Genomic DNA, 22,910 nt, shown 5'->3' on the forward strand with positions numbered 1-22,910 from the left:
AAAAAACAGATAATTTTTCAACTAAATGAGAATGTTTTTTTAATAGTATATGATGTTCCACTTTAAATATTCTGTCATATTTTTGTAATATTCTATGGTTTTTGAAATTAAAATATTTTATCTCAGTTCATTCTATTGTTACCACTTCTCGATAAAATTAGCTACAGCAAAACACACACCCTCACACACACACACACACACACACACACACAAGGAAAGAGAGAGATGAAGAAAAATAGTATTGCACGATTCATCTTTTTGTAAAAGTGTGTCAAGAATTGCACTAACAGAGTAAATGGTATTCATAAAGCAACATTTAGTGAAAAAGTCAATAATTTCTAACTTCTATTTATATGACCTTGTGTTATCATCTTTAATCTTACGTCTTCATATTAATGGGAGAATACTCCATAACACTACAAAAGATAAGAAATCTCAACTTACATGAATATATTTGATAACGATAACGAACATTAATCATGCTCAAAATCCTATTAAACAATAAAAAGTGAGAGCAGAGAAAGCGCAGGTCTCCGAAAACATTAGAGGTGAGATAAAACCTCATGGTTAAATAAACATCCCCTGTCGCCCGTTCACATCCGCCATGAAACCTTTGTCTTCTCTTCTTCTTCTATTCTTCTTCTATCCACAGCAAAACTTCAGAGCGCTGAAGATTACTTGCTGGTGCGCATGCGTGACCTAAACAAACTTAATATAAAGAAAAAACTGTGCTTTTATTTACATTTGTGATTAAAAGAAATGATAGTGTTGAGAACAGCTGGGGTTAGCTGTTCTCTAAAAAATTCTACTTTAGTGGCTTGAACAACAGACTGGGGAAGCAAATTCCATTGTATTATAGTTTGTGGAAAAAAGGACCATTTGTATGTTTCTTTTGATGCTTGTAAGTGTTTGTATTTTTGTGTGTGATTTTGTCTGGTTCTTGCATCTGTAGGTATAAGTATGTCTGTGGGTATAGCAACAAGTTGATGAACTACCTTGTAAAACATTATTAATCTGGTTTTGAGGCGTCGCTCAGCTAGTGTTGGCCACTGTAGTGTACTAATCATGTCTGTAACGCTACTGGTATTGTGGTAATTGTTATGTACATAGCGAGCCGCCCTTCTCTGAACCATTTCAAGTTTTTGTCTATGCAGTGTCGTATGTGGATCCCAAACACTACAACAATACTCGAGTTTAGGGCGCACTATTGCTTGAAAGGCTCTGGGTTTTACTTCTGTGTTTGAAATTTTCAGATTTCGTTTAAGGAATCCTAATGATTTATTTGCATTTGCAATAATATTGTCATAGTGTGTGTTCCACTTTAGATTTGACTGTAATGTTACACCTAAATACTTAGCTGAGCTTACTGACTCAAGTACATGATCATGTAGAATATAATTTTGAGAATATGTCCGTTTCTTGTGAGAGATGGTGAGTTTAGTACACTTGTCTGGGTGGAAAGCCATAAGCCAATCAGACTCCCACCGTGCAGCTGCATCTAGATCTAACTGTAGTTTGTGACAGTCTTCTGGTGTTTTTATTTCTTTGTAGATGATACTATCGTCAGCAAAGAGCCTTAGTTTACTATGATGGATATATTCAGGGAAGTCATTTATATAAATAAGAAAAAGAATAGGTCCAAGGACTGTTCCCTGGGGCACGCCAGAAGTGACAGATACAGAAGTGGAGGAAATGCCATTTATAACTACTGTTTGTGTTCTATCTGATAGAAAATCATGAATCCAGTTTAATGTCTGTTGTCTTATACCATAGAAATTTAACTTGTACAGGAGGAACTTTATCGAAGGCTTTAGCAAAGTCCATTATGATTAAGTCAGTTTGTATGTTGTTATTGTTTTTGTATGTTAGTTCTTGGATAAAATCTATTAATTGTGATTCACATGATCTTGATTTCCTGAACCCATGTTGTAAATGATCATATGTTATTGTTTTCTAGATGGGCCATGATGTTGCTTGTGATTATGTGTTCCATTAACTTGTAACATATGCAAGTCAATGAAATTGGCCTATAATTTACTGCTTTGTATTTTTCACCCTTTTTAAAAGCTGGAGCTACATTTGCATGTTTCCAGTCAGTAGGTATCTCACCAGTTTCTAATGACTTTGAAAATAATAGTGTAAGGATAGGTGTGGCTCGTTCTTTTGTCTTTCAAAACCCTGCCATTTATATTGTCTGGTCCACAGGCCTTATATGGGTTTATATTTGACAGTAATTTCATAATTCCTGTACTGCTAATAGATATAGGGGCATGTCAGGGTGGGGGCTTGTACCTTTGTCTGGTATATCTGTGTTTGTTTCATTTGTAAAATCTGACTGAAACTGATGGTTCAATAAATTCGTCTTGATTGGAAACGGAAAAATCTGAAGAAAATATAGTGTAAAATAAATAACCTCACAACTTGTATGATTGTATCTGCATTCAAGGTTATTGTATTGTCTATAAAATTTGTGAAATTTATATCATTTGATAAGTCCTGAATACAGTGATATGATAAATACATTCCATTGATTCTTTTAATTTAGAATTATACTACAGTACAATGTACACAGGTCACTATCAGTTATTAAACTGTTCGTAATGTATTCATTTCGCTGCTTAATATTATGAGGAAAATTTTCTATACCCAATTACATATCGGTACTATGTATAAGTCTTCTTGCTACATATATCCTAAAGGTAACTTCATCAAACTGTGAAACCCGACGTCTTTATAAAAAAATCACGTTCATTTATATTTGTGACAAACACACAACACAAATTAGTGACCTTATAATCTTACACCTATCAAAATCTGTATTGTGATAACCTTTAACGATTAAGTAGCTTAATGCATTTTTTTAATCGTATCTACTTAAATATACTTTTAACATTTCCCTTGTGTCTTCTATACATTTCGAAATAAAAAGTAAATGAATAATTTTAATTTAATATTTCCATCAAAACAGTTCTACTGGAATGTGTCAATGATGATAGTACCGGGCTTACATTTTGTATTCCTTTTAGAACCTTTATAATAGTTTTTAACTTTCTGTTATTTAAATTTTTAACATTCATATTATTTGCCATAACAATATCCCAAATTATAAACTCCTTATTTGAATAGGAAGACTACAAAACACAATACATAGTTCATACATGTACAAGTGTTTTAGTATCTGCATCCGGATCATTTTTCTGTCATGTAGTGACAAATGTCTCTCAAAATTTTGGCATTGGCTTTTCAATTTCTGTCTATCAGAAAAGATAATTTTTCTAATCATCACTTTTGAACCAAATTTCCAATTGAGATTCCTTTAAGTATTTTAGCCACTACCCCCGTCAATAACTGTAATTAATTCATTAATTAATTCATTAATTAATTCATTAATTTCCCTGATGTCTCACAATTATCATCTTTCGTGCTCTCTGTATTCCTTTCAAACACCTGACACAACCTTTCGTAGCCCCTGTATTTTTTTCTACCCATATATTCATCAACATCCCCTGTTATTTCTGTGTAATCCCAGATATCCATTACAAATCGCTGTTGTCCCTGTGAAATCCGTTAGGGTTAATGTACGAGTAGCGCTCCATTCCTTAAAAGTATAATGGAGCTGAGATCCCGAAGGGACCGAGGCCCATTGCATTTAAGGATTTGAACGCTACGAGTATACATGTATTAACCGGCTTAAACTCCACCTTTTTAAATGCTTGTTATTATGGTTTGTTAATATATGATAAAGAATATTTATGATATATACTGCAAATATACATTTAACATATCAGTAATTTATGAATATTTAAAATTTTATATAGAGAGAGAAAGTAAGGGGAAGAAAGTGTACTGAAGTTACCTGACTACTCATCAGGTGAAGGTACTGGGTTCGATTCTCAACAGAACCACATTTATTTTCTTTAATGAAAACAGACTTATTAAAATTCTATAATTTTTTTCCTGGGTAGAGGCACGGGAAGGAGAATATAAATATAACAAATTCCGTTTTCTATGTAATTTGCAACTCTCTATTCCTGAAAAATAATGGAGCGCTCAAACAAAAGAGGGATGTCACAGGTGGATTTTAACATTTATCCAGTAACATTCTCTACTGTTTTTGTGTAATCCCAGATATCTATGAACATTCTATATTGTCCATGCGGTTTCTGTGTAACCCACGATATCCATTTTAATTCTCTGTAGGCTCCCTAACAGTCTCTGTTGTACATTTTTTTTTTATCGCAATCACGCTATATATCAATAAAATCAACTCAAAATAAATTGAAAAATAAAAAAAATAAATAGATAAATAAATAAATGATTTGGAAAATGATCGGGCAATGTTTTGACGACTACTGAATAAAAAGCTGGCTCTCAATAGATCTTCAATTAAAAAACTGTAACTAAATTATATACCGAATCTTACTCAGGAAAAGAAAGAAAACATTATATAGTACAAAAGAAACATTTGTGAACTTGCAATACTGGCAATATTTGCTTAAAATTTAATGTTTCAAAATACTTTTTAACATAGCCTCACAACTTCTATTTCTTTTTTTTTATCATGATATGCATAATGTTAAAGATGAGTTGTTTAGAATGGGACTTCGGAATTTTTGGATCAATCAAGATTTTATTAATCCAATACAGTTTATATCTTTATATAAGGAAAGACTGTTGGATATCTACCTTCAAGATTGTAATGCCTTTTTTGAAAATTCAACAAAGTGCTTCTTGTATAAGAGTTTAATGCTTACTGTAATTGTTGGTGTTGAGGAGTCGGACAGATGGGCATTAGGGGTTCCACCCCCCGTATACTCTCGCTATGCGTGCATAATTATGTTAATTTTGTATATACTGATGGGCCGTACGGCTTAAAGTTGTTTAATAAAGAAAGAATTATCATATTCATCATATTACATCCAACTATTGTTATATAGTTATAATACTCTCAAACTCTTTAAAATTGTTTTCCAATCTGTCATTGTCGCAATTTTTTTTCCTGTTGTTGGTTAACCAGAGACTCGTGGTTCGTGGTATTGGCATCTAGGTCTTTTGTCTGTATTTCTCTCTTCTGTGTCCTGTTATTTCACCCTGTCACTCGTTGTGTATAAATGTAGTCAGACTTCATTGTATTAAATTATTTAAGCTGTTTCAAATTTACTTTTAACTATCCTGATTTACCTGTCTGAAGCATCTTCACCATGAAAAAGAAAATGACTTTTATCGTTTTCAATGAATGATATTCCAAGATTTTAATATTTTTATCAGACCACGGATTTATCAAGTTAAACTTATCTGTAACAGCATATACTTTAAGTGAATCAAACAATTATGAACTTTTAAGGGGGTGGGGGGATTTGACTATCTGTTCCCTGGTCGCCATTAAAGAAAAAAAAAATATGAATGTAGCTTTTACTTCCAATGAAAGAGGAAAATCCTTTTTATTAAAAATCACAACCACTGATTAAGGACTCCCATTATAACGACTCCAATCCGGAAGTTCAACCTCATCTTTTCTCACGCCTTGTCTATCAAGTAGAAATTTTCGAGAGTTCAACCTCGGGTTGGGGCGGAAGTAGATATCCTTATAAAAGTGAATTTCTAATTTTAAAAAAAAGTCCCAAGAACTGTATCTCACTTCCATTCGTAGTGACCGTGTAGAGTTCTATGACTTGGGGCGGAAGTGGGTATCCTTATAATTATGAAGAGAGAGAGAGAGAGAGAGAGAGAGAGAGAGAGAGAGAGAGAGCACTAGAAAACCAACAACGCTGTATATCTTATGTGTCGGATCTATTAATATAGATACATGCATGTAAAAGGTCAAAATTGAATTTTATATAAAGCATAAAAAAAAAAAAAGAAAGAAAGAAAAAAAAAAAAGACCAACGATCGACACAAGCAAAAATTATCAAATTTTCTGAGCGCCCTGTCCCTTCCTCGGTACAAAGGAAAAAGTTAGGAAGTCATAAAAAACAAAGGAAATGGAAATATTTCCCTTCTATATTTTCTTTCCTTTGGTTTCTTTTTATCATTTATAGTTACGCTATTTTGAGAGATTAAGACAGTACATACGATTCAAGCCTCCACCCTTATTCCTAAGAATCGGATTTACACATATTTCATCAATTGCATCTGTGTCAGCTTATAACTGTCTTACAGAACAGTTTTTTTTTTCTTTGTGAAAAAAATATTATGCGTATTTATAATCAAAGTTCATAGCTTTACTTTTAGTCCAAAGTGTCTTAATTAACATTGGAGAGAGAGGGGGAGGGAAAGGGGGAGAAATTAAGGGAGAGGGGGAGAAAGAGAGGGGAAGGGAGGGAGAGAGAGGGGACAGGGAGAGAGAGAGTTTAGGTTCATCGACCCTCTGATAAGATAGAACTCTGAGTTGAATAAGTGTTATTTCTATATGAAATTATGAAGTTTAAACTTAAGTTAAAAAATTTATCGATAACAGGTAACAATAACTTTGCGTAAAAATATCAACTCTTGTCTTTATTTGAGCGGGCGCTAGAAGCGTCTTCAGTTTCTAAATCCGCCACTGCATTTCTTGATTTGAAAATTGCTACAATATGGAGCTGTCTACACAATATGAAAAGACTTTGCCGGGCTTTAATGCAACTGTATACAGCTTAATATTGCAAAGGATTTTTTTTAGTTTATTTATTTATTTTTACACAATTATTTCTGTTGTTCTTTGTACATCTCCTACATGAAACTTTACTGAATTATAGCTTAGTTTGAAAGGGGGGAAAGTACAATATATTTTTTGGTCAGTACTTTGGTTCAGGATAGGTAACTCAAAGTGTACTTCCCGCGGTATTGACGCAGTTGTCTTTCTTCACTTAGCGCCGTCTAACGATTATGCAAATTGGGGTCATTCCTTATATGGGCAACTTGACCCCGGCTTTTGTGTTGTGAAAAAAAATGGCGACGGGTTAGAGAACAGAAAAATATGTCGGAATCATTACAACTCTATCGCGATTTCCCCCTTTTTCTACTGATCAGGGTTCTCCATTAACGATCTGCTACGATGTGATTATTACGAAACATTTATTTTTTTAATGGGGAAATCATTCAATAACTAAAACCATGGGGTTATTCCATAGAAGAAAGTGTCGGATTGTCTTGTGTGTGTTGACCTTTTCAGCAATATTTTGCGAATATGTTCAGGGTAAGTAAAATCATTGGCTCCTGGAAATGAAATCGACTTTTTCTGAGTCATTGTAAGAGCTAAAAGTATCTAGGATCTGTGTCCATTTTAGATGTGTGTATAAACGGGCAAATGTTGACATGTGGGTTTTTTAACTTGCTTAAATGCAATTTAATTAAAGTCTTATTGCTTTGTTCAATGATCAGAGATACATGACTTTTAAGTTATTTTCTTCTTTACACATTTCGTGACATTTGTAAACTTTTATCATGTTTATAGATCCCTGTGCATATGAAACTTAATTATGCCCTCTTTCATATTTATCCATGTTATCTGTGACCTGTTTATATTGTGAGTTGAAACCCCGGTGTCTTCACTAGTCTTGAACATTACAACTGTTTGCCTGTGTCTTATAATATATCTGTGACTCATTCTTAGTGAAAGTTGTTTGGACCACACAGGACATTCGGTCCTGTGTAATTACAGAGCTGTGGAAAACTTTTTCAGATAGCCAGTCATTCGGACCGACAAGAAGACAAAATAAGCCAGTCCGAAGTGATTTTTACCGGTCTGAAATAGTACGTCGCAAAATTTTAAAAAAAGCATAACATTTATTTATTTCATTACACTTCTATTTACTTAATAATAAAATAACATTCAGTCTCCATTTCCAAGTCCTGTTCCATTTTTTTTTTTTTTTTTGCATTTATAACAATACTAGATTTCACCGCTTTTGGGCAGGTGACAATGCCAATTCAGCATAGTAAACGTTAATGCATTTGGGAATTATATAAACCTAGAAAACAAGTCTTAAAAACTTTGAAGAAATTGTGTGCATCAATAATAAAGATATCAACATGATTGATGAAAAAAAAAGAAATCTGGGACAGTTGAAAGTACTAGATTTACCGCTTTCCCCAACTGTGTTTGAATTCTTTACATATTGAGCTTGCCTTTATCTGTTTCTTTATGTTTTCTACCTAATTCTGCCCCAGTTGTAAATTTAATAGGTCACGAGACCATGCTGGTTTCGCTTTCATTTTCAGCCTCAATCTCATATAAAGAAGAAGTATTACGCAATCGTATATAAGGTACGATAATTAAGCTGGGAAGTGTGTCAATGATAAATGGAAAAACAAAAAAACTTTAACCAAAAAAGGGGCTGGTCATTTGGAACGACATCGATAGCATTTTTATCGGTCACATGCCTTTTTTGCCGGCATGACCGGCAGTATTCCACAACTCTGTAATTAATGAACACATAGGTTTTGCCGGACTAAAAAACTTAATGTTAAAAAAAGTGAAACATGAAATTGCAGAACCAAGGAGATAGCATAATACTGTAGACTGTCCATGCGGTTTTTATAACATTCAGTTATGTATTTGGAATTGTGCAATATTTTTTACTTATAAGACTCTGCATCAAAATAGTAAAGCTCAAAACCGGACACTGAGACATCGGACATTCTGGTCCGGTGTAAAAAAAAATGACACGTTGGACCAGAGGCATTGCACATCAGTCAGGTCCGACGGTCCAATGTCTTTCGCATAGACTGGTGACTTCAAAAGTATAAGCTATTCTCTGTAGAAAAGTGGACAGGCTTAGCTGCAGGGTCTTAATACAATCCAGCAAAAACTGGTATATATAGGGAGTAGGGAGCTAATGATCCACCACTAATTCCTCGATGGCCTGCTTCAAACTATTAAACATGTTAAATGTTTATTTTTATTTTTTGAACAGATTTGTTAGTCAAAAGGCAGAATGTTATTTATTGTCGTAAAACATTAGTTTAATTCACTTCACTGGTCTTAAAAAAAATATTATTATTGGAACTTCTGAGAATAAGGTTGCCTCCGTTAACCATTCACCAGTTGTTTTTTTTACATTCAGCCTTGAAGTTCAACCAGGTTAGCCATATTTGATTCCATAAGCTACAAAAATATAATATATTTCCAATTGTCTTTTACTGTTTAAAGATAATCATTCTGTAAAAGTGTTATAAATTCTAGGAAAAAGTGAATCTTTTGAAATTTAAAAACCAACCCCCCAAAAGTTTGGAAATTTGAGAATGATTGCTTTAAAAGGAAAAGAGAGTTCTAACAGAGACTGAGTTGTATGAAGTGCAGGCCATGGCTCGCCTTGTGCACAATCATGACAATAGGGAGGGGAGAAATGGACTTGTAGATCTAAAAACTTTTCATCTGTCAGCTGTAATGTTTCAGCTGTAATGTTGTTGCATGTTGAATGATCTAGATTGTCACACATCTATGTTTGTATACTTTCAGCAATACCAAGTTTCACAGAATTCACATTCCTAATAGAACCGAGCGACCTGGTGGTGTCCAGGGGTGAAGCTGCCACGCTCCACTGCACTGCCCAATCAGACTCTACGTCACACAAGGTCACATGGATCAAGGACGGCCAACCATTGGATCTTGATGCTAACAAGTAAACGTTTAGTCTCATAAATTTTGGGGAATGCAGGGGGAAAAGGGGGACGAAACATGAAGTTGAATGTTCTGCTTCTTGTCTGTCTTAATTTTGAATTAATTTTAAAATTTAGATTTTATACGTACATGGGTCTAAATTGAATTTTAAGAAAACATGAACACATTGACTGATCTAGTTTGATTTGAGGCTTGAACTGTTATAGTTTTTGCTGAAGTGAAATGGAATTATTGTTTATGAATAAAACAAGTCCCTCATTTGAATGCTCATTTGTTGAATTTACTCTCTAATTTCTTTGGCTTGTGAAGAAAAGAAAAATTTACTCTAATGAAGAATTAACTTAATCATGTTAATCATGATATCTAATACGTGTGTGTGAATTGAATAAATGACAGGAAATTGTTAGGTCTTTGTAATGTATTATTAGATAAATTTGTTAATAAGCCCCAGAAAATCTCATAATGTTCTATTTCTGATAAACAATGGTAAGAAAAATCATTGACTCAAAATTTTCTTTTTAAAAAAGAGCTTTAGGCCTTACAAACTTTTTCCAATTGGATATAGTCTCTAAAAATAGCATCATTATGGGGGAAAAAAAGATTTATAAGAGATTTCCAAAAACTGAAAACTTGTATGGCATTTCAAAAATATATTTGAAAGTAAGAGTGCAACGATAAACCGTTTGACGGTATATTGTGGTATATTTTTCCATGGTTCAATTCATGATACGCTAAACTGATATCACAGTTCGGTTCAATCGGTCCAGAATTATCCGAATCATCCGTTTTGTTTCCTCGTTTACAATTTCAAAATGGCTTCTGCGCAAAACTAACGCAGTAACAGCAATTAAACTCCTTTCCAGCATCTTACAGACCTCAAATTTAACATGGTGAAGGACTTTATCTCATTCCTAATGATTGTGATTAAAAGTTATTGATGTTAATACAAGTGATAAACCCTTTAGGTCTAAAAGTATTCTATGGTAATACACGGTATCTCATCATGCGTGTATTTCCAACTTGTGGACTAGAACGTGATAACATGAGAAAAATAACAACTGGTTTTCTACGTAAATAAAAGGAATAAAAGAATGAATGTCTTCATTTTTCATTCCAATTTAAAAGGAAGATTATGAGGAAAGGCCCCCTTTTATGAATTTAAGTCATATTTGAACTTTGAATCCAGGCTACCGTAGTTCCATGTAAATGTTCTTCTTTGGTTTAGAATAATGTTACAACTCAAAGTTCTACCTATCAATCCAAATAAAGTTAACAAATTGATATTTTAATTATCAAAAATATGAATATTTGATATAACCCTGTCGAGTTTTAAAAAATATGATGACAAACTTGAAAGACTTCTTTACTTTGTCATGCATCGTGATACGTATCATATTGTGAACTGAATACCTTGATACGTATTGTATCGCGAGATTTGTGTATCGTTGCACCCCTATTTGAAAGACAGTGCAAATGCTTATCTGTGGGATGAACTCTTGGTCCTTGTCTTAATGATCTAGACTTAATTGTTCCAGTTGTCCTATATTTTGTTATTGGACTGCGTGGAATTTTACATGCAGAAGTTGGTCCAGCAATTTCAATTATATAAAAATAAACACTGGAAAAAGTAAAATATCAAAAGAAGATTCTCTTTTTCTCTCTTTTCCTTATTTTGGAAAAAAAAATATGTTTTCCAAATTCAAACAACTGTCAGATGTGCATTAAATGCATGTATTAACTATTAATTCATACAATCATAATGATTTTAAAAATGTTCTTTCAAATTGGTGCTCTGTGTGTGTGTGTGTGTGTTTGAGTCTTTGAGAGAGAGGGGGGGGGGGGGGGGGGAGGGGAACTGTGGGTCACCCATGAGTTATCTGTAATTGCTGAAAAAAATTCTCTTAGGTTTATTTATAACTGATGCATTTTTAAATCATCTTGAACATCTTGATGAAACATTAACATCATTAAGCTTTAAAGATGATTAGCAGTGTTCTCTGATCATAGCATGATCTTAAAATTCTGATAACGTGAAAAAAGATGTTCTTTTAATATATTTTTTGAGTTTTCAAAATCTAAAGGAGGAATAATTAATCAAGAGGCTGAAAGAGGGGAATAAAATGGATTGAAGCCCACCTGGATGTATTATCTCATATTAAAGATCAAGGTTTTGTTTGGGAAGGGGGGTTTAATGGGTCAATTTCACTTCCATTGGTGTTCAGTTTCAACAGTGACCTTGCTACTTTTTGGATCCACATCACATAGATGTAAATATTTTGATCATTTCTCTAAACCATATTCTGCACACTTCTGAAGTGTTTATCTTGAAAAAAATAAGTTTTCAAAATTCTTGAAGATTAAGACTTCTCTGGGAACATATGCCAACTTTTCAGTCACAGATCAATATACCAACACATCTTAATCACAGTCCAAGATGAAGAGCAGAAATATTGTGTTGGGAAGATGTGAAATATTCTCTAATTAGAAAGAAAAAACTGACATGTACATCTTATTTGACAGAAGTTTATCTAAGTAGATCACAGTGTCTGTATAAAGTTCTATAGATGATGTTTTGATGTTCAGCCTCAAGATTAAAGGGCTTTTTTTCAAATATAAGTTGGTAAAGAAGAGCGTGTTGTCAGGGTCAAAAGAAGCTTAAGCCTTCTGCTTGTCAGGAAGAAGTGTCAAAACATACAAAAGACCCAGAAAAATGAAGGAGAAAGAGAGAGGCAGAATGAGATGTGAATGAGTGACTCACGCTATCAGACTTTGAAGTATTAATAGTAAACATGAAAGTCAATCCTGTAGACATGGCTAGCTCCCTGAAGCTGAGGATAATTATTTAATCAGCAAAAGATTTTCATTTAGATAGCATGGATATATGAAATTATGAAGGAGTGTGTTTTTTTATCTGGGTCGGAGGGGGAGATCCTTGTTTTTAACATGACTAATTTGGAGGATGTCTTTGTTGTATAGAATTAAAACAGATCTAGGCTTACCAATATACTTACTGAGGGAGATTATCAGGGAAGAAGATTATACATTTTGTCTGATGCTGCTCCTCTGTGATGTCGATACAACTTTAAAATTTTCAAATACATCCTCCACTTTGTTAAATATTTTTATACTGAAATATTGGAAATAGGGTAAAGCACACTGATTTGGAGAAGCATATTACCATAATTGCAGGTAATAAATCAAGGAAAGGGGGGTACACTTTAACGACCACACCGTCCTTGACTTGAACTTCGTGAGATACATTTACTGTTGGAATAGGTTACTAATTTAACATGATTTATCATGGCCAGTTATTGTAAGAAAAGTGAGGTTACTTATTTTTCAATATTTAACCTGACCTGCTATTTTAGGATTTAAACAGTTTTAGGGACAGGGGTCAGAAGTCATGCCTTAGATGCTATGTGTGGCCCATATTTTCCAAATGGTTGACTTTAAAAATTTCAGTTTCTGAAAAAGATTCATAGCGATATAAAAATCTTAATTACAAACCCAGCAATGGTGTTGTTTTGGGATATATATATCTGATGCTACAATGACAAGTTGCACATTAGGGCTGGGTATCGTTTGAAAATTTCATATTGCGATATATTGCGATATTTGGAACTGTATTGCGATATGTATTGCAATATTTTGATATCAGTTAAAATGCTCTTTTCTTATTTTATTAACCTCAATTTATAAGCAGAGTGTATAAAACTTTTATAAGTACGTTGTAACAAAAAAGTTCCAAGTTGATTTCACTATTTTACTTTGTGTAGGTCGATATGTGGTTATAAGGACTCATGGCAATTGATATTTACCGAAGACACAGAAAGTGATGGCGACCGAGACATGAGTCCTTATAACCACATATCGACCTACACTGAAGTCCGTAATAGTAATATTATATAATCACTCAAAGTGAATGCACTGACACAGTCCTAACTGAACAGACTTGGCTGTCATTACGTCACAATGGTTCAAAACACGCTTCTTATATTATGACATCATGTTCTACGAACTAACCTTCGTGCAATCGAACGGAGTGTCGTGCGATATCATTTTCCGCGGAGGCGCTTTCGCGTCGATATCTCAAAAGGAGGAATATCACGTGACGTCCTTTCAGCCAATGAAAATTACAAAAATAATCTTCTTATATAATATTTTTTCTTAACAAATTGCAATACACTGGAATAATGATATTATTGCGCAGCCCTATTGTACATATTCCAAACTTGAATCTACCCTTCAAAAATCGTGGCGTCACTCATTGGCCAAGAGGGTTTTACAAGAAGAATTTTTTTTTCAAATGACTTTATGCTGGGATCAAATATAGCAGTGTAGGAGTATTTTTACTATCATCATAATATTGATCATAACAGACTAGTATTTAATTAAAATGCTTGTTTTCTTTCAGGAATGTTTGGTCCAATGGGTCACTACATATCACTGATGTTCAGAACTCAGACAGAGGGTTGTATCAGTGTATGTCCAGTCTACCTAACCTGGGGACGATAGTCAGCAGGACGGCTAGTCTGAGAACAGCATGTAAGTATAGATATAAGGTCAATGTGATTATACAATTACAGCAAGGCACCACACTCTGAATTCAAAGTTCCAAGTAAAAAAGATTAGGTCTAGGATATTTTTTGTAAGATTATAGTTTTTACACAGTCTGATAATATGAACTGCATAATATACTCATTTTCAAATTTATCAAGCACTTTGACTTTAATTTACAGCAGAGTAAATAGATTCCTGATTTGGGAAAATTTTCTAATATAATTGATTTTATTTATTATTTTTTTTTTGTAGATCTTTCTAGAAACTTCCTCATCCAGCCTCAGGATCTTACCATCTATCTTCAGGATGTTGCCATGTTTCAGTGCCGTGGTGACGGTCTACCTGCACCGAACGTCACGTGGTACAAAGACAACAACGTGTTACGAGATGTCAAATCTAACATCCGGATTTATCAGGACGGGGTACTAGAGATCAATCCCGTGGAGTTCGCGGACTTTGGAACGTATTACTGTCAGGCGGAGAATATTGAGAGAGGAAGAAGTAGTCGTCTGGCAAAACTGGAACAGAACGGCAATATAGGTACAACTAGTGATGATGCTAAAGCAATATAGGTACAACTAAAGCATATAGGTACGACTAGAGATGATTCTAAAGCAATATAGGTACGACTAGAGATGAGGCTAAAGCAATGTAGGTACGACTAGAGATGATTCTAAAGCAATATAGGTACGACTAGAGATGATTCTAAAGCAATATAGGTACGACTAGAGATGAGGCTAAAGCAATATAGGTACGACTAGAGATGATTCTAAAGCAATATAGGTACGACTAGAGATGAGGCTAAAGCAATATAGGTACGACTAGAGATGAGGCTAAAGCAATATAGGTACGACTAGAGATGAGGCTAAAGCAATATAGGTACGACTAGAGATGATTCTAAAGCAATATAGGTACGACTAGAGATGATTCTAAAGCAATATAGGTACGACTAGAGATGATTCTAAAGCAATATAGGTACGACTAGAGATGATGCTAAAGCAATATAGGTACGACTAGAGATGAGGCTAAAGCAATATAGGTACGACTAGAGATGAGGCTAAAGCAATATAGGTACGACTAGAGATGATGCTAAAGCAGTGGAGGCTAGCTCTCTTGTCTTCTTATCTTAATCTTCTTCTGTCATGCATTTCTGCAATAAGGCTGCAGCTGTGTCTTGTAGAAGGCCCTATTTCTTGTGTCCCTTTACCATTATTTGAATGAGTAAAAGTGTAAGGCACATAACATGGCCTGGTGTCATGTTATATTCCTTGTGCGTACACTGAATTATATAATATGTATGAGTAATAGTCTAAGGCATAAAGCAAGTCCTGGTGCCATGCCTAAGACAATCTGTTAGCCTGGAACCAGTCTTAAGGTATTCTTTAATTGATCACACTTCACTTAAGATTTAGATTTCTTTTGGAATATTATCATTGATGCCAGATTTTAGTAAGCGAAGAGCATGATAATAAATCACTTTGTAGAATTTCTCAAGGCGAGTTTTCTTCATTAAATTTCTTATTCATTAATTGTCTTCTTCATTGTCTTCTTAATTAATCATCTTTATCTTAATTAATTGTCTTTTTCATTGTCTTAATTAATCGTCTTTATCTTAATTAATTGTCTTCTTCATTAAATGTCTTCTTCATTGATCATGTTTATTGTCCATGTTTTGTAGAATCTCTGAAGGAGGGCATGGCCCCGTCCTTTGTTATCACACCTATGGATACTAAGATACAGGAGGGGTCCTCCACCGTCCTGTTCTGCGGGGCTAATGGGAGGGACCACCTCGGGAAGCAGCCAGTCATCACATGGCTTAAGGATGGACTGACAATAGATTTCACGTAAGTAAACAAATCCTTCTCCTTCTTTTGTACCTTTATCACAATTGAATCCAGACAGGTATCCTTTGGATCTGCTAAATCTGTTTTGCAGATTAAGCTATTCTACTTTTAGATTCCAGTTGAATATTACATATTATTCATTTTCAAAACAGCAATTTGCAAACTTTCATCAGTTATAGTAAGTAGCATCATATTAGAAATATTTATTAATTTTATTGAAACATTTTATCTTTCATTATCTATCAAATTAGAGTATAAAGAAATGTTTTCTTTTAGTGAGTTACTTTCTGTTTAGGAAGAGAAGGAAAATTATTTGACATTTGCCTATTTACTTTGCATATCATTCATTTTAACCAGCAACATGTCAAACTTTCAGCAATGAAGCCATAGCTACTAATAATGCTTATTATGTCATTGGAATTTTCAAATAAGAATTTTGCACAAAGAAAAACAAAATTAGTCAATTTTTGGAAAGTTGAAACAAAAAAGGCACAAAAACAGATTTCACTATTGCCTAGCGACACTATTGTCTTTAATATCATATTAAGCAGCTTACTATAATAACTATCACATTAAGTGGAATGTCCTGTCTTCAGATTTTATCACATTAAGTGGTATGTTCTGTCTTTCAGATTGACACAGGGCAGACTTCAGATGACGGGAGCAGGCAGTCTTCAGATCTTCAATGTCCAGAAATCAGATGCAGGGACGTACTCATGTCGGCCAAGCAACATGGAGGACTCCATAGACTCAGAAGCTACTCTTACTGTCCTAGGTAATACACTGTAATAAACCAGCTATTATACACTGTAATAAACCAGCTATTATACACTGTAATAAACCAGCTATTATATACTGCATCTTTTATTTCTAAATCATCAATTAAAAATCTGTCAGCAACAAATGAAAATAGTGATTGAGTTGTGAATGTTATATGAAATATTTGTTACCTGAAGGTTAATTCAATTGAACAAAGTTTCAGCATGCCCCAAAACTATTGAGATGATCTCTAGTATTGAGCCTATGTAACATGCCCCAAGCTTCTGAATGGATCTCTGCAGCAAGTTGTTAATTTGTTCTGAAAATAGTATTGTCCCTTCTGTTGGAATTCGTGCATTTGAATCTCTTGCAGATTTTTATTTGTTGTATTTCCTTTTCAGTTCCACCCAAGTTTTTGGTAAAACCCAAAAGTCGTATGGCGGAAGAGAAGACTGATACCTTTTTTCGTTGTGAATTGGACGGTTCTCCAACCCCTGGAATCTACTGGACAAAAGACGGCAGTGCCATAGTAACAACTGATTATGTCATAGAGGACAGGAACGAGCTGAGAATTCTGGGATTGGTTCCGACTGATGCTGGGTTTTATCAGTGTCATGGAAACAATGAGCTTGGGAGTATACAAGCTATAGCTCAGCTCATTGTGTTACCTAATGGTATGTTATAGATAGCTCAACTCATTGTGTTACCAAATAGTAAAATAGTTCAGCTCATTGTGTTACTGAATGGTAAGCTATAGATAGCTCAACTCATTGTATACTACCAATGACCCAGCTTATTGTATTACCAAATGATAAAAGTAAATACAAAACATTACATACAAAGAAGTGAATCTGCTTATTGTGCTAACCATCTCTAAATATAAATGCATGAACTTTGACTTTTTCCTTTTGTTTACAGGCCCTGTTTCCTCGACAGCTAGCTATCAGTACTTAGATCCTTACTCCAGTAATGGAGCTAATCTACCCAAGGAGCCGTCAGATCTGTCAGCAGCCATCATATCCAAACGCTTCATCACGCTTCGATGGACCCAGCCGAGTAATCGAGAAGTGACAGGGTACTCTGTCTTCTGGAAAGAACAGGGGTCAACAAGGTAGGGGTGAGGGTTAAAGGGTCCGGGATAAAATGTTAGGTTCATTTAGTTATGTTGTATGTCAATGTATTATATGCTTGAAATCAATTAATTTAAAATAGGATCCTTTGTTTCATTCACGATTGCCACACAAAGGATAAAAGACACACCTTAAAAAAATTATAAGAAGTTTTAGATTAAGAAAATATTTATCTCCTAAAAGAAAGAGATAGAATGGGCTTAGAATGTGATAAAAGTTTGAAGTTTCCTCATTTTGTATTTCTCCAGAGAACGAATGTTGAACACAACTCACACAGAGGCCAACATCCCGCGACTAAAGCCAGACACGAACTATGAGTTCCGAGTAAGAGCTGTAAACAGCTACGGATTCAGCAGTAATTTTGCACGTACTACAGTACGCACTGATAAAGATGGTGAGTTTCCATTCAGTATGAAAACATACACAAACTTATCAGATAAAGCTACATGTACATTTAAGTGAATCAATTTGTTTTTCCCTCGCACTTCACTATAAGCATATTTTACTGTATGAATGTACTACTGTCTATTCCTACAGTTGCTGTTCCCAGCCCTGCAGTTGATGTACTGGCCATCCCCCAGTCTCCCCATTCTATCCTCGTGTCCTGGAATCCTCCCCGCCAACCCAAGGGACAAATCACCAAGTACCTCCTCATCTTCTCCGAGGCCGACAGCTCACATACGAGTCAGATCGAGGTCACGGACACAAAGAAGCTGTTGAGAGGTACAACCTTATATTATTTTATTCTGGACCAGCAAGCATTCAAATGAAATATGGAGATAATGAACAGTAATCATGGTAATCAATCTCAAAAGTCCATAGAAACAATACAAATAGAGTGCAGAGCAAACACAGCCTTGTAAAGCATCAGAGGTGGGATCAGGTGCCATGGAGGAATGAGCATCCCCTGCCGACTAGTCACACCCACCTTGTGCTCCTTGTCATGATTGGGAAAATAGAAAAAATGAGGGGAAAAAAATTTCAAAATTGTTTTAAGGTTGGAAGGAGGATGATGGGTCAGGGGTATGAAAACACAACAAGGTACAATGCTGAGTTTTTTTGATCATTATTTATCGAATAGATACTTACTTGCAGGTAAAAGGATATAGTAGATAGACAATCATGTAGATATTTAAGATGTGAGAGACCCTCGGAGGATGAGAGTGTTTTTGAGTAACATAAATTGTTATCTTGATTTTACCATTAGTTATTTGTGATCAGTAAGTGATAAACTTCCCTTCTTATCTAGATCTCTCATTGAGGATGTTTCATGATAGCCTTTCCATGTTATGTAGGGTTGATGGCATTTGGAGAGTACACGTTACACATTGTCTTTTGTAGGGTTGATGGCGTTTAGAGAGTACACGTTCCACATTGTCTTTTGTAGGGTTGATGGCGTTTAGAGAGTACACATTCCACATTGTCTTTTGTAGGGTTGATGGCGTTTAGAGAGTACACGTTCCACATTGTCTTTTGTAGGGTTGATGGCGTTTAGAGAGTACACGTTCCACATTGTCTTTTGTAGGGTTGATGGCATTTAGAGAGTACACGTTCCACATTGTCTTTTGTAGGGTTGATGACGTTTAGAGAGTACATGTTCCATATTGTCTTTTGTAGGGTTGATGGCATTTAGAGAATACACGTTCCACATTGTCTTTTGTAGGGTTGATGGCATTTAGAGAGTACCTGTCCACATTGTCTTTTGTAGGGTTGATGGCGTTTAGAGAGTACCCTTTCCACATTGTCTTTTGTAGGGTTGATGGCGTTTAGAGAGTACACATTCCACATTGTCTTTTGTAGGGTTGATGGCATTTAGAGAATACACGTTCCACATTGTCTTTTGTAGGGTTGATGGTGTTTAGAGAGTACATGTTCCACATTGTCTTTTGTAGGGTTGATGGCGTTTAGAGAGTACACGTTCCACATTGTTGCTGTCAATGAGAATGGTGAGGGCATGAGCACCAGGGAAATCTCCGCCAAAACTTTTTCAGACAAACCATCGGAACCCCCACAAAATGCCACTTTGGAAACTGCAAGTTCCACAGTATGTTACAATCTTTACAGCACTGTAGATCTAGTTAAACTATCATCATGATCATACTCTGTTTTAATTGGCTCATAATCAGTTTAAGAGAAGTCTGTTTTATTTGAAATCACCAGTTTTAAATAGCCTTCTTGCGACAAGGGGGGAAATTTTTAATGTTTATGTATAAATGAGTATAATTTTTGATTTTTCCAGTCACTGATTGTAAGATGGGATCCTCCCCCACCGGATCATCAAAACGGAATCATAACGGGGTACAAAATCCGCTACAAAACACGAGGGGCATCCAGGAACGGTGCTACTTTTACCACTGATGGAAACAGACGATTGTACGCTCTGACTAACCTAGAAAAAGATACAGAATACCAGGTGCGGATCTCAGCGCTTACTGTCAACGGGAGTGGACCACTGACCCAGAAACTCTGGGCCACCACTTATAAAGATGATCTGGATGGTGAGTATCCCAGCTTTAAATTAATAATAATAATAATACTTTATTTAAAGAATTAAAATTAAAGTGTTACATTATGCATAAATTTGACTTTCATGCAGTATTTTAGATTGAATCTGTAAAAACTGTACTAAGAGTCATAAATAAAAATATGTTTATATAATGGTCTTTTCCACCAGCAAACTGATATCGTGAGATAATGTATATTCATTTTCTTGCATTTTGAAATAATTTATGCTTCATCTCTACATTTCACAATTCTTAAAATATGCTTTATTTGATAAATGCAATGAATTAAAGATATGCATGCCCCAGGGACAGATACTATCTCTAGATTTAATTTCATAAGAACTTTTTCATATTTTTTCACAGAGTCCAAAGTACCGGATGCTCCACGTAGAGTACATGTGACCTCGGACGACACGTCCATACGTGTTTCCTGGTCCACCCCTCCCCCCGAGTCTAAGATAATGGTCCGGGGGTACATTCTTGGGTGGGGGAAGGGCGTGCCAGACACAGAAAAGAAACATTTTGGGCCAGAAACTCATGTCTTCACCATCAGAAATCTGTGTAAGTAACCTTCTGTAGTGCTGTATGTTTTAAGTTTATGTACGTGTGGTTCATGTCTGATAGGAACAGAGGAATCTTGTTGTATTATTATTATTTAGATTAGTTATGGCCAGAGGAGCCTGGTTTTTCAAGTTTTTAGATAGTTTGTGGTCAGTAGAATCCATTATTTTATTAAGTTATTAGATAAGTTGTAGTCAGACAAGTCTGATTGTTTTATGTTATTAGATAAGTTGAGGCCAGAAGAGTCTGATTGTTTCAAGTAAGTTGAGGTTGGAGAAATGTGGACTCTATACATCTTTCTCCATATTTTTCTTATACATAAAATTAAATATTAATATTTATTTCTAATGAATTTTAGTGCCTTCATCAGAGTATGTCATAACTGTCAAAGCCAAGAACAACCAAGGAGAAGGACCACCACGATACACCACAGCCACCACCACCAAGGAGTCAGGTAAGATACCACATGTCAAAGTGTGGCACCTCTAGTTATTACCACCACCACCAAGGAGTCAGGTAAGATACCACATGTCAAAGTGTGGCACCTCTAGTTGTTACCACCACCACCACCAAGGAGACAGGTAAGATACCACGTGTCAAAGTGTGGCACTGCTAGTTATTACCACCACCACCAAGGAGTCAGGTAAGATACCACATGTCAAAGTGTGGCACCTCTAGTTGTTACCACCACCACCAAGGAGTCAGGTAAGATACCACATGTCAAAGTGTGGCACTGCTAGTTGTTACCACCACCACCAAGGAGTCAGGTAAGATACCACATGTAAAAGTGTGGCACCGCTAGTTGTTATCACATCTAAAGAACCAGGTAAAGTACCAGTCATAAAAATAAGGCATCTCTAGTTATTATCAACACCACCTCTAAAGAAGTAAGTAAGGTACCGCAGATAAAAGTGAGATACCTCTTATTGTTACATGTACAGTATATTACCACCACCACCACCAACACAATGGTTTTACATAAAAGAACTCTGTAACTATAACATTCTTACTACCAAGTTTTTCCAGTGCATAAGTCTGTTCTTATTAGAGAACATCTGTAATTGTTAAATGTATATCACTAGATAATTTATTATTGTGTTATTTTATTTTCCAGTGCATGAGTCCGTTCTTCCTCTGATGCCACCCGTGGGCCTGAAGACACTCGTTTTATCTTCCACGACAATCGTCCTAATGTGGAGTGATACCACACTGGATGTCAATCAAATGGTGCAGGACAACCGCTACTATACCGTGAGGTACCGCGTCGCCACCAACGTGGAGAGTGAAAACAGCAGGTAAGTTGATATACAGATATTACCAAGAGATAAGGCACGGTCACCAAGATTGAAAAAAATGAAAATAACTGGTAAAGTTAAGTACAGCCAAAAATGACTATTAAATACATAAATTGATAAATAAGGTACATTTATCTTTGCTTGAAATCAAGTTAAAAATAATACATCATACATCTTCTATAAGTCTGAATGGGTCAAATTATAGATACTGGTACCAGAATTCTACAGACCTGAATGAACACATAGACAGTCTGAGGCCTAATACCAGGTACGAGTTTGATGTCATGGTCATCAAAGGTCGTCGCCAAAGTCCATGGAGTATGAAAGAAACCAACAAGACGCAAGAAGCAGGTAAGCCACTGAGTGTTACATTCACAATTGTGTTTGATTTCATTTACGATTCTGAAAAATCCTTAAGAAGGTTTTTACTTGTTTGTATTTTAAACTTCTTCAAGATTAGAATAAGATTTTAATGTAAACAGATATACTATATTGTGTAACTGATGATGGAGGTAAAAATGATTATCAAGCAAATTGTATGTTTAGTTTACCAAAGTTGGCAAAATTAAAGACAACAAATTATAACTGCTGAAGAAGAGAATTTTATAAAGAAAACTTAGTTACACAGTATCTTTTGTAACAGTAGGTCTTTCTGA

The 22,910-nt window shown here is 35.1% G+C and overlaps 1 protein-coding gene across 5 annotated transcripts in view; it reads left to right on the forward strand.

Moving 5' to 3' along the window:
• The first annotated feature begins 6,901 nt into the window (after positions 1 to 6,901).
• Positions 6,902 to 22,910, forward strand: part of LOC133199111 (neogenin-like) — a 33,350-nt gene continuing 17,341 nt past the window's right edge. For all 5 annotated transcript variants that reach the window (XM_061334985.1, XM_061334987.1, XM_061334984.1 and 2 more), the window contains exons 1-16: positions 6,902 to 7,174; positions 9,440 to 9,602; positions 14,016 to 14,146; positions 14,414 to 14,701; positions 15,840 to 16,005; positions 16,638 to 16,780; positions 17,166 to 17,438; positions 17,683 to 17,875; positions 18,143 to 18,288; positions 18,432 to 18,617; positions 19,787 to 19,938; positions 20,134 to 20,392; positions 20,762 to 20,959; positions 21,318 to 21,413; positions 22,074 to 22,254; positions 22,460 to 22,605. In XM_061334985.1, the coding sequence (XP_061190969.1) occupies positions 7,093 to 7,174; positions 9,440 to 9,602; positions 14,016 to 14,146; positions 14,414 to 14,701; positions 15,840 to 16,005; positions 16,638 to 16,780; positions 17,166 to 17,438; positions 17,683 to 17,875; positions 18,143 to 18,288; positions 18,432 to 18,617; positions 19,787 to 19,938; positions 20,134 to 20,392; positions 20,762 to 20,959; positions 21,318 to 21,413; positions 22,074 to 22,254; positions 22,460 to 22,605 (2,803 nt within the window). In that variant the 5' untranslated portion in view covers positions 6,902 to 7,092. The remainder of the gene's footprint in view (positions 7,175 to 9,439; positions 9,603 to 14,015; positions 14,147 to 14,413; positions 14,702 to 15,839; positions 16,006 to 16,637; positions 16,781 to 17,165; positions 17,439 to 17,682; positions 17,876 to 18,142; positions 18,289 to 18,431; positions 18,618 to 19,786; positions 19,939 to 20,133; positions 20,393 to 20,761; positions 20,960 to 21,317; positions 21,414 to 22,073; positions 22,255 to 22,459; positions 22,606 to 22,910) is intronic.

Source organism: Saccostrea echinata, unplaced genomic scaffold, assembly GCF_033153115.1.
Source record: "Saccostrea echinata isolate AGI-Se365-2 ecotype Australia unplaced genomic scaffold, CSIRO_AGI_Sech_v1 ptg000033l, whole genome shotgun sequence".
Classification (NCBI taxonomy): domain Eukaryota; kingdom Metazoa; phylum Mollusca; class Bivalvia; order Ostreida; family Ostreidae; genus Saccostrea; species Saccostrea echinata.